The sequence below is a fragment of the Epinephelus fuscoguttatus genome, linkage group LG10 (assembly GCF_011397635.1).
Source record: "Epinephelus fuscoguttatus linkage group LG10, E.fuscoguttatus.final_Chr_v1".
NCBI classification, from domain to species: domain Eukaryota; kingdom Metazoa; phylum Chordata; class Actinopteri; order Perciformes; family Serranidae; genus Epinephelus; species Epinephelus fuscoguttatus.
Window position 1 is genome coordinate 21,651,914 of NC_064761.1, and position 12,511 is coordinate 21,664,424.

A 12,511-nucleotide genomic window follows, 5' to 3' on the forward strand; every position below is an offset into this window, starting at 1 on the left:
AACTGGTGTTACTGGAAATGTTTATGCGCACCACTTTCAAATCCAACATCAGTGAAGAAACTTTCCCAGAAACTAAATGGAAGTGTCTCACTCTGACACATATCCCCATCAATCAGATTTGAAAAAGTGGTGTTTTGTTTGTCATACCATGGTAACAATAAAAATATCCCTCTTTCGATTGTTTAGTGACTCACAGAGGGTACAGAAAAAAAGCGAAAGACTCAGCACAACCATAAATGTCTATTTATTCCATCTGTAATGATGTGGAGAAGGTGTATAACGAACTCCGAGGTGCATCGTCAAAGGTGTTTTAGCATGTCAAATACAGTGGGGTTCATTTTTATTTCAGACCTTAACAAAATGGAGCACATACATTGTAGAAATGAGGCTCAGGTACGAATGAAAGGAAAATAGCAGCAGCATAGCAACTGAGGAATGTTTCACCACAGTCTTATCTTTGTCAGGGAGCTTTTTATGATATGAAAAGTAGACAAGTTTGTGAGCCAGCCTGTCAGCAGCTACCAATAAGGTCCTTCTCAAAGGTGCAATACATTTTTATGACCATATAAAATTGAGATATATTCACCTCTACAGGTAAAGAGTGTAAAATACAGATGGAAAATCAGCAATGAGTGTGCTTGTCATTGTCCCACAAAGCTAGATTAGCAGGTTAGCCATCACTGAGTTGTACTGCCTTGGTAACCGTCACTGCACAGTTGACCTGCTCCAGAGCAGATAAAGCTCGGAGGAACAGAGAGGATGTGTAAAACCCCACCTGCTAACCAATGAGCTTACTGGGAAAAGTGAGTCATCATTCCAACAGGCTCCCAGCAGCGTGTGTGTGGCGTTTACGATAAACTGACAAGTAATAAAGAGTGATACACTAGGCCAGTAGAATCACTTTGATTTGATTATGGGGAGGCGGCAGTAGCTCACTCCCTAAGGACTTGGCATGGGCATCAGAGGTTCGCCAGCCCTTGAGCAAGGCACTGAACCCGAGCCTGCTTGGGGCACCTGTCCAAGGCAGCCTCCTCACTTTGACATCTTTCCATTTAATGCATGTATAGGTCCTGTTTGTGCATGTGTGTGTATTTCAGGGCCTGTGTGTATATGACAACAGAAAAACAACTATAAAATTGAATTTAGTATATCTTCTTCTTCCTCTTCGTCTACAAGATGCAGTATTTGTAGCACAACCAGTTGCCTCCTCTGGCATTATGACTGTGAATTTAACAAAGAGCATAAAGTTATTCGGCCTTAAGTTTACTTTTGTGTAAGGGATGACCTTACATCAATCATATATTTTTATTTTTTATATTTTTTACTCACTCTACACTAACATGTTAAAAATAATAACCACAGTTATTACTTACACTTCTTCTTTGGATTAATAGTTTTTGGACATGGTCCATAAGAAATTTCATTAAATACTGGTAAATAAATAAATTATTTAAATGTTAATTTCTACTGACTCAGTCACCTACATATGTGATTGGCTTCTTAGTATAACACTCACCTCTTTCTGTGAACAGGTGAGGTGAGGTAAATGTAGGATTAACAGCGCAGTGGTGCAGTGGTTAGCACTGTCGCCTCATGGCAAGAGGGTTATGGGAACCCAGGGTCTGGGAGCCCTCTCTGTTGAGACTGCAGGTTCTCCCTATGTCAGTGTGGGTTTCTCTGGGTACTCCGGCTTCCTCCCACAGTCCAAAGACATGCAGGTTAGGTGATGACTCTAAATTGCCCTTAAGTGTGAATGTGAGTTTGAATGGTTGTCTGTCTCTAAAGCCCTTTTTAGATAGGAATTGTGCAAATTTGCAGGAAAGTCCAATCGGTCTTCTTTCAGCATTGGCAGTATAAAAGTAAAATCAGGGAGTGTGGCAAAGGAGGGCACACAATTCCTTGTCTCCCCAGTTGCTCATCTTTACAGTGTCTGTCAGGTTTGCGTTTCCCTTTTGCTACTAGCTGCTCGCTAATTCCTGCTATCAGCTGTTTCCTGTTTATCCACCGCCAGTGGGTTGCACGTGCAGCGTCATCAACAGCTCCTCCCACAAGTCATCAACAGCCCCTCCCGTTGCGGAAGGCCGCCTCGGTCTGTTTAAACTAAAAGGGTTCCGCCAATATGACTACCCTACGAGGCGGAAAACTGGGCACCTCAGATCAACTCTCCAGTCCGGCTCTGTGTGTCTAAATGCTCGCAGTTTGCTGGCAAAACGGCCCAACATTCGCTGAAAATCTGGCAGTAAAAGGGGCTTATGTGTCAGCCCTGTGATAGTCTGGCGACCTGTCCAGGGTGTACCCTGCCTCTCGCCCAATGTCAGCTGGGATAGGCTCCAGCCCCCCCACGGCCGCTAACAGGATAAGCGGTGACGGAAAATGAATGCACGAGATAAAAACCTGCTTCGTGAGATCAAGGATTGACAGAGCTGGAGTTAACAAAGCCAGACACCCAAAAAGAGATTGACTAAGCTGAACTTTGATCTGTGTGCATCTCAGTCGGTGTTAAGGTGATATCTCTCAGTTCTGTGCTTTGATTTCTGGATCACAGACTGTGGCTTTAACCCATGAAATGCACCGGAGCTTTGAACCTATGAATGTGCTGAAGTGAGCATGTGTGAGTGAAAACGCAGGTCATACAAATGAAACTTGTAAAAAAGACATCTGGAATAATAATTTCAGATAACTCTGAGTCAAAGTGAAGTGAAGTGAATGTAATAGGATATATACAGTAAATTGGTATCCAGCACAGTGGTGGTGGTGGTATGCATTTCTTCCACTGTGTTGGTGTAGACAGACTGATGACTTGTATAATTATACATGCTACAAACTGGTGAGTGTGTGCCACGCAGTTTTCTGTCTTGGGCTTGAAACTTACATTCCTGGAAACGCGATATTGTTTTTGTGTCTAATCTACCTTCTTATTTTCTGTACTTATTCCTGTTAAATAGCCTGTATGGATTGTTTTACAGGGGGTGTCTGTCAAAGGTCTTGCCTCTGAGTGTTCTTTGCACCTTCCAGTGGCTGAAAAGTGAATTTAACATTTCTCTACAGAGCAGAAATCACCTGTGTTTAACAGGTTTCAATCAGCTGCACAGGTTTCCAACAAATATTCTGTGTTTTAATCTCACCCGAGGCAGTGAACTAACACAGAGATAAAGCACGCTCCCTTTGATCTGTGTTTTAGCCTTGTTAAATAATCTATGTTTCTTAACAGCAAGCCAATATAGGAGTAGAAGTTTGTTTGAAAAGCCCGAAGAAAAGCTTTGCTAAGGCTGGATACTGCTTCAGTGATGTTAAGTCTTCAGATGAGACGGGACAAATGTTCTCATTTTTATCACAGCTCAAATATTTTGATGCAAAAACATCACCTACGGAACAAAATCTGCTCAATTTTCTGTGATTCTGATAACGAAACATGACAAAAAGTGCAGGTACATTTGGTTAGAGGCTGAAATAGAGTAAGGTAATGTGTTTTTAAGCGTGTGAGATGACAAGAGCTCATAAGGTGAGGTGGAGTGGATCAAAGTCCTCTGACTGAGTGGAACTTCAGAGCTATGAGGCAGCTTATCGTGAGGCATTGCCTGATTAGCCAACACTGGCTGTCATAATGTCATTTATTATTATAAATAAAGTGAATTGGAGTATTAATTCTGCCAGAACAGTCACAAAGGCAGATGGCATGATCAAAAGACCAAGAGCGAGATTGAGTGCATGTGTGTGTCTGTGTGTTTATGTGTGTCACAGTCACAGACACGATGATGAGGGCATGTCTGGGGGCCCTGCATCTGTCGACATTTTCCATCTGCCAGTCTGACTCTGACTGCCTTCAATTAACCCCTGACAAAAACCACAACTGGCTTTACTGGGAAAGCAATCAAGCGCAGGGCAAATATTGTTTCTGAAAAATTCTTTGCATTTTTTTTAATAGAGGAACTTGATGCGTGGAATTACTCAAGATCAGAGCAATTCAGGAAGCGCTTACAAAATAGGATTTAGATCTGGATTTGGTGTAGTCCACACTCTTTCTCTCAACACTTCATGGCACACATTGCACCACTCTATATGGCAACCCATGCCCATGTGGCACCAATCATGACACCAGTCATTGTTAATCACATACAGTATCTTTATAAGTGAAATGTGTATATAGTGTGAGACCAAGCTATTGTTTGCTATGCATTTTTGATTTCTCTGAGCTATATGGGCATGTAAGACCTGATAAGTATAAAAAACTAAGCATTGTCTTTGAACAGTAAGTAGTTTTTGGAAAGAAAATGAGGACGATGGGTTTATTTTTAATAGTCACAAGTGTGTAATGAAATATAAAACTGTTTAATTTTAATACCTGAACACTGTTGTGCAAAAATAAAATGACAAACAATGCAACAGTTGTTTAATGAGTTGTGTATGAGGTCACTGTCCAAGTCTAATAGTGTTCAGAACTGTTCATTTCAGTGCCTAAACATGGCTGTGCAAAAACAAAATTGCAAATAATGCAACATATCTAAAAGACCTGTGATTTGTTTTGTAACTGTTACATTTCCCCTGCTCTGTACTCCATGACATGCTAGGATACTACAATAGTAAAGTCCCAGTGTCCTCAAATGAGTACTTCCTGATTAACTGCATGTATTATAATTGCTGAAATTGGTCAAATCTGTATGCTCAGTCAAACTACAGACAAGTTTCAACCATAAAATTTGATCAGGTATTGTACCATGTCCACCTATGTGTTGGGATCAGCTGTAGACTGAGTATAAAAGTGTTCACAAACAAGGACAACAGATCTAAATTAAGCAAAATACAGCATAAGGGACAAGTAACCCAAAATGTAATCTCCTCATATGAGGACGCAGGGTCTCAGGAGGATATAGATTTTATATTATTTGATTTTTATTTTATCTAATTTGTATCTGTGTAATATTCGGATTGTTTTTTTTTAGCACTTAATCACTCTAGAGCTGCTGTAAAGTGCAGGCTTCCCCAGTGTGGGATTAATAAAATATTGTCTTATCTTATTTTGGACACTTCTGATACATGTTAGCTAAACACCCTTACACTGAGCTAGTATTCACAATTCATACAAACACTGCCTAAGTGAGAAGAGAGCATTTTGCCTGTAAATCATTAGGCCTATGTTTTTATTTGAATGATTTGTATGACAGATTCAACACAGATATTCAAAACAGAGGCGTTTAAGTTTTGTTTGTTTGATCCAATGTTGACTGTTTGATGTGTTCTTCAGCTCTTTAAAGTTGGCTTGAAAGCTGGGTCTTGTATGGCTCCAATTACCAGTGCAAACTCTATACTCCCGTCCAGCTGGTGGCGGTAATGCGCCAGTAATGTCATTAAAATTTTGAGGGGGAAAGAAGAACAAGAGAGAGGGCGGAACTAGTAGTTTCTAGAACAAATGTTTCCGGCCGGAGTTGTTTTGAGTGAAGACTCGTGGAAATTTGCGCCTTTAATAACCATCAATTCTTTGGTTTTACAGTGGAGAACGTAATGGCTGCCCCAGGTCGGTAATATAATTTATTGTTATATTTAAGTCTGTATTTTCAGATTTATGACTCGTGTGGTTTATTTAGGAAAACTAAAGGCAAACAGAGTAAAGCCGTGGTTTAACAATGTGGTGCTAACCTTAAACGCTAGCCGTACGCTAACACACCAAACAACCATTAAACGATATTTTTCACCACACAAAAGGAACTTTAACGTCTAAAATACACTGCGCTGTTTTATTTCTTTATAAATGTCTATCTTACATTTGTAGTGCTGTAATGTAGGTAAACAGCTACCAATAAGCAGTAGCATTAACGTTAGTTAGCTGACATGTTACTCAACAACAGAAAGAAACGCAAAGTTTACGTTAGCTAATGTGAACTCACTCATAGTGGGAACTTAAGTTTGTTGTTGGTTGTTGCAGTAACGTCAGACATATCAGGCTAAACCCCATCTGACATGTTCTGTATGCTCAAATAGGAATTAAAGCAGCTTATTATAACCGCTCACTTTAAATGCAGTTATTTAGCTTCATGTAGCTGACGTGTATAATGACATATTAGTCTTGCTATTCGTGTGTGCATGTATACAGCCAGTTAGCCTAGTTACTTCAAACACTGTTTACTGATTGCTTCTTATCTCACAGGTCCTAATAAGGACAACATCAGAGCTGGGTGCAAGAAATGTGGATATCGTAAGTAAAGCTTTTGATACACAAGTTTCAGCTCAGGTTAAAGGAAGTGTTTTTGTGTGAACATGTTGATGTATGTCTCTTTGTTAACAGGGTGTCTACAGATATAACTAGGTTAAATTTAACACTTCTGTAATACCACCTTGAAGTTTAAGACCAAACCTACAGTGGAAATACACGTTATACTTAGTGTGTGTCTGTGACACACGTGTAAGTACTCTCTTCAAGTAAACACGCTTATGTCAGTGCAAAATGAACAGTAAGGCAAAATGACATCAGTTGGGTGAGTTTACGTTTAATGTGTTAAATATAGAAAGAAAATGAAATCTCATTGCTGTCATAAATTCTGTTTATTATTGCAATTCTTTGGTCCGTTCAATGATTGTAAACAGTCATTGAGTCTGTCAGGCCGGGGAAGTTTTCACAGTAATGTGTGACAAATTTAATATCCATAGAATCTGAATTTAAGACAATTTAAGGCTCTTAAAAGCCTTATTTTAAGAAAACTGAATGCAAGACTTTTTAAGGACATGTAGACACCCCGATTAACCTAGGAAGATATGGGCTTGTTAAAGTTAAGGTAGCATCTCATGTAAAGTCCCAGTGAGGAATTTATGCAGCTCCTACAATTGTATTTAAACCAGAGGTAATAATGGTAATAGTGAGTAGTTAAATGATAATTAAATGCTCGAGTATATTTGTAAGTCGAGCATTATTCACTAGGCACTGATTATGTTTCTTCGTAGCACCTGAGAGGGTTACCTATAATTCTTAAGTTTAAACAATAAGTTTTCCTGCTTTGTCATAGTTCTTCATCCATTTTCCCTTGGATGTTTGTATTTTTCAGCGGGCCATTTGACCTTTGAGTGCCGAAACTTTGTCAGAGTTGACCCCCAGAAAGACATTGTCTTGGATGTAAGCAGCACCAGCAGCGAGGAGAGTGACGAGGACGTACCTGCAGCTCAGCGCACTGAGAAGCTGGGACGAAGCAGAGGTAAATATTACGACCCTCACACTCTTTTATTAACGTATTCTACAGTCAGTCGTATAATAAATGAAAGAAAATAGAGTAAGATGATTACTTATAAGGAATATGTATATTTGATTAAAAAAAATCTCTACAGTTTCTATTTTGTTCCTAAGTTTACTGGGCAGAATTGGACAACACAAGAATGTAATTTGCCTCAGATGTGCAAGTGGTTGACATCTCAGTGTTGCTATTATTAGACCTACTTCATCAGATTTTACAGTTGTGTTACTTGCCTTTTCACTTTAAGAGCAGCTGTTATTCCAGTAAAAACGCCTTTACTATTCTGTCTATAAATCTGTGTAGGTTCCAATGATGATGATGACAATAGTAGAAAAGGGAGACACAAACGGAAGAAGAGCAGCGACAGAAAGTCAAGAAAGAGGTAATCCTTTTCTACCTTGAAAAATTTGTGTTCATTAGTCCATGTTAAACTTGACTTTTTTATATGTTAACAGTTTGTATACTGTCCCAGACTGGATAATAAGACTTTGAAGCTGGTGATGCTCCTATAGTGTTTCTCTTAATTGATTTGTTTCTTCTCTGCTAGTGAAGAGGTTTATAACACAGAGAATTCAAATACCAGTAAAATCAGATGTTATTTTAGGCAACAAATAAAAAATGTTCAGAAATCTGAGATGTGTTTGCCTCTTTTGCTCATTTTTACACATTTGTGACCTTCTTTATTCCACTCTCCAGATCTTGCTCATCGAGTGACGACACCACAAAGAAGAAAAAGAAACGCAGCCGTTCCTGCTCCTCGTCTGACGACGAGAGGAGGAGGAAGAAAAAGAAAGTAAAAAGCCAGAAGAAGAAAAGCAAAAAGAACAAAAAGGAACACGGGAAGCATCAGAAGAAGAAACAGAAGAAGAGAAAAGAAGAATCATCATCCTCGTCATTCTCTAGCTCCAGTGAATCCTCAGACAGTGACTGAGGAAACTGAGGGGCAGTGTCTGGAGGTCCAAGATATTTATTTTCCAGTCCATGTAATGTGTACATTACTGAGACATGGGTTTAAATGATTAATTAGGGCATAAAAAAAACAACTGTAAAGTACATTGTACACAGCAGATACATTTTATACCATAATGGAAATGAAAAACAAACGTGTTTGGGGTTCCCAGAATCATTTTGGTAACATGTACAAAGCCAGGGAACATGTTCTGATAGAGTGTTTCTTTGTCCTTCCAGAGTGTTATATCACATATGACAACTCGTTGCGTGCAGAGAAATCTTAAAGTGACACATAGCACAGCCTTTTGGGCAAGTCCAATCAAGAAATGCAGTTGAGGGCAGAAAACGTGGATGTCGAGTTATGAATTCCCAGAGGCTGTTGTTTTGTTTTTGTTCTTTTTTACACTTTTTGCTTCAATACTTTTTTGAAACTGTATCCAAAAACATTGCAAAAGGTTAAATGTGAAAGCCAAACGTAATTTGACATGATCTGAATTGCTAAGGATGACAAGGACTGAGTATGAGACCAGTGTTTACAATAATCTGTCAGTGTTGACAAGTTGGCAGCAGTTGAACGACGGGTAATATTGGTCGACAGAAAGGAGTTTTAGTCTTTTAGTTCGTGTTTTTTAATGTTTATACTGTACTTTTACTGGGCTGGCTTTATCGTACAATAAGGCTCCTGCAGGTTCCTGGTGACACAGTGTAATTCATATGATTATTGTCAAAGAAAAGCTTTCATCATTTTAACCACCACACCTTACTGAAAACCATCAGGACATTTTTAAGGCTTCATTCCAAAACACTGTGTAAAGTTTGGGAACTGTCATTAACTGACCCTCTTTATACAGCTTTGTTTATTTCCACTGCACAATTTGCTTCAGTCTGTTGTTTTGGCCCTCCATATTAAGTATTCTTTTATTGTAATAAAATGTGTATATATTTGTATCTCCACTGTCTCTGTGTCGTTTTGGAAATAATTTATAATGACATCAACAGAACATGGAAGAAAATACTCATGATAATTCAGCAGATAGAATTAGTTTTTCCTGTAGAGGGCAGCAACATACTTTACATGTGAGCTGAAGGATGCTGCTTTAGATAGAAAAAAAAGTGCAGCTCAAACTGAGTGTAATGGATGTGAGGCATTTGCAGTTACATGTTTAGCCTTCCTGTGTACAGCATTGTCATATATATTGCTGAGTTGTTTCTGTGACTTGTCAATCACCTTCCCTGCAATGTCGACAGTCTTGGAGAGCTTGTTTTTGCTCTTTGCACTCAGGTTGCCGTACCATACTGTCATGTTAAATGACAAAATGCTTTCAACCAGGCGTCTGTAAATAATCTTTCTAAGAATTATGGATTAGGAGGAAATATGGAGCTGAGGCAAATATACATCACTTAAAACAAAGGAGTACTTCGCACATCTATTTTAAAGCAGGTGCATAGGAGAGGGACGAGAAGAATTGAACTGAAACTGAGTTTTTTCCTTAAATATACACCACTGAAACATTAAGTTTCTTTTCTAGTGTAAAACGCTCTGTGGACAATTAAAAGGGGTTTGTTTGCTTCCGCAGCAAACATAGCATTTTGTTCTAAAATAGTCAAGTTACAACATGACTTTGACGGCCATTCAATGGCACATGCCACATACAGTACTTAATACAATATTGTGCTACTTAGTTATATTTCTGGTTAAGTACTCTTTGGATGTGACGCCCAGTAAAAAGACGGTCCATCACTGCCTTGTACAAACCCTTAAAATGTTGCTGTGTGTAGATCATGAGTTTGACACTGGGTGACCAGTATGAACAACTTTTTTTTTTTTTAACATAATTCGTCAAGAGTAGACACAAAAAACGAGACTGGAAAGGACAATGAAGAACACAGTGGATGACAGAGTTGGCAGATAAACAGAATATTAAAGCAAGTCTTAAAGTCTTTTTTAATATGCAATCTAAAAGATCTGACAAAAACCCATTATAATGATGTACAACCCTGTCTAGACTTACAGTATCTATCTTTACTCCACCTAGTGGTCATGGTGTGATCGCTCAGAGACTCAGCTGAATCCATTTAATTGCTACTTCCCTCTTAACTGATAATGTGCGATGAAGACAGACAAACAGACAGAACCTTATAGGAGTGTTACAAAACTTCCTGACACTTGTTTGATTTGCCAAATAATCATGAATAGACAGAAACTGCTGAGTAACAACACTCTTTGGCTCGCTCCTTAATTGCGGAGGCACCTGTGTCAAACATCAATCTCACTTGCCACAGTAAATGTTTGGAGGGGGAATCTGATAAAGATGAGGAGTCACGTATATCACGTCCGCATGAGGAGGTTCAATCCATGTACACATTACTAGAATATATACATAGCAAACAGAACAGTGTCCACACATTTCATTAACATCCTTTTAAAGTACGTCAAAGGGCTACTGAATGCTCCGACAATACAGACACACAGTTATCAGAGTGTGTCTGAGGTTGAGGCATCTCCTCTGTGAACCCTACTGTAGCCTAGAGCCTACAGATGCAGCAAACCATTATGAGGCATCATTTTAGGTTAATTATTACCTCCATGCTGTCAGTGTCACTCCTCGCTAAGACATGAAACTGCAAAAAAAAAAGAGCCACAGAGTCTTACAAACACTACAAACCAAGGATCCTTGGAAGCCCTTGTGTTTTGTTTGATCTGGGCTGTGTGACAGATGTTTATAATACCACCATTAATTTCACTTTGCCTTGGGGAAGGGGATATCTTTTTAAACATCTGCAACATCCTGACAGCTACATGCATGGCTGCTGATCAGAGCCCAGCATTACAACAGGACGTATCCCGCTCCTTTATCTTTTTGTGGTCCAGAGGGCAGATTAATCAAATTTGTTACAAAAAAAACAAAACATCGACATTCAGCTGCTGTTGACAGCTAGCGGAGACAGTCAAGGAGTCAATAAAAATTCTGGGAATTGGGAATGCGTGACGTCTGATTCCTGTGGGAGACGATGGATCGAAGATCAATCTTATTCTCATATTTTTACAGTAAATACAAAGCTCCAGTCAGGAGATAGCTAGCTTAGCTTAGCATAAAGACTGAAAATGGGTAAAAAAGCCAGCTCTGTCCAAAGGTAATGAATCCACCTGCCAGCACCTACAACTGACTAATGAACATGTTATAATATATTTATGCCTGACAAAAACTAGACCGTAACAATTAGGGATGCACAATATAATGGGACACTAAAATTATAGCCAATAAATAGCGGCGATAATACGAAGCCAGACCGCTTTCTTTGACTAGGACTTGAACAAGGGCAGCATCTACACACCTGACACAGTGGGTGGTGGTACATGTAACTTTAAACTTAGTTTGTGAGCCGCCAATAAACACAGAGAAGAACAACTGCATCATGCTGTCTAGAGGGTAAAACATGTAGCGGTGTGCACGACAACAGAACAGACAGACTGATCACCACCGGACACAGGTTAGATGCAGCGCTGAAGGACCGTCTCCAGAGTGTTAACATGAGCTAATTAGCAGCAGCGGCTAACATCCAACACCAAGCTTTAAAAAGGCTTGACTCTGTTAAACGTCTTAATAACCGCTAGCCATGTAATGCTACAGTTAGCCATTATTTGTATCGTTACGTCTCTGGCTGAGTGTGTGCGTGAGACACCGCCGCTTGTTTGTCTGGGTTGAGTGTTAATATGTGAGGGGAATCAGTATCTCATGGCTCTTGTACTTGGTAGTTGTAGGCTAGTCTATCGTGGGACAGTGAGATGCCGCCTGGGTGTGTTTATAAAGATGCATCTTGACAATATAAACATTTCATATACCAGATGAAACGGGGCCCTGCAGATGCCCAGTCAACCCCTTCATATAACTCAGCTGTCACTGTTTGTCTCTGTCAGTAGAGACTCCACTCTGCAGTGTAGTTTATACACTTCACTGATACACCAGAGAATTACACTGTAACACTGGGCTTCATAATTTCCCTCTCTCTTACCAGTAACTATAAATGTAATACTGATTAAAACTCATTTTACTTTCACATCCTCGTATTTATTATGTTCTTCTGTAGTGTAGCGTGAAACAGTGGTGGTGGTGGTGGTGGTGGTGTTGAGGGTAAGCCATTTGACGATACCCCAGAAAAGGTTGCAATTGAACTAGCAGAGACTCCTAGATGTCACTGCTCCTATACCGAAGGAAATAGTCAAATAGCTTCATATTTCATGGACATGAGCATGAAAATGAGCATTTTGTGATAAGTCAGATTACTCCTTTAACGTAGCTTGTTTTGCCTTCTCTCCAGGGTGCTGCATGTTACATACAGTG

General features: G+C 39.5%; 2 protein-coding genes across 3 annotated transcripts in view; one reads left to right on the plus strand and one right to left on the minus strand.

Annotated features, from left to right (window-relative positions):
* Positions 1–12,511, minus strand: part of alpi.1 (alkaline phosphatase, intestinal, tandem duplicate 1) — a 135,561-nt gene that overhangs the window by 22,637 nt on the left and 100,413 nt on the right. The window lies entirely within an intron of this gene.
* Positions 5,395–9,116, plus strand: srek1ip1 (SREK1-interacting protein 1). The gene is made up of 5 exons (XM_049589085.1): positions 5,395–5,512; positions 6,143–6,190; positions 7,035–7,181; positions 7,521–7,599; positions 7,914–9,116. Exons 1-5 carry the CDS (start codon positions 5,500–5,502, stop codon positions 8,146–8,148), a joined length of 522 nt encoding a protein of 173 aa, XP_049445042.1. The 5' UTR covers positions 5,395–5,499; the 3' UTR covers positions 8,149–9,116.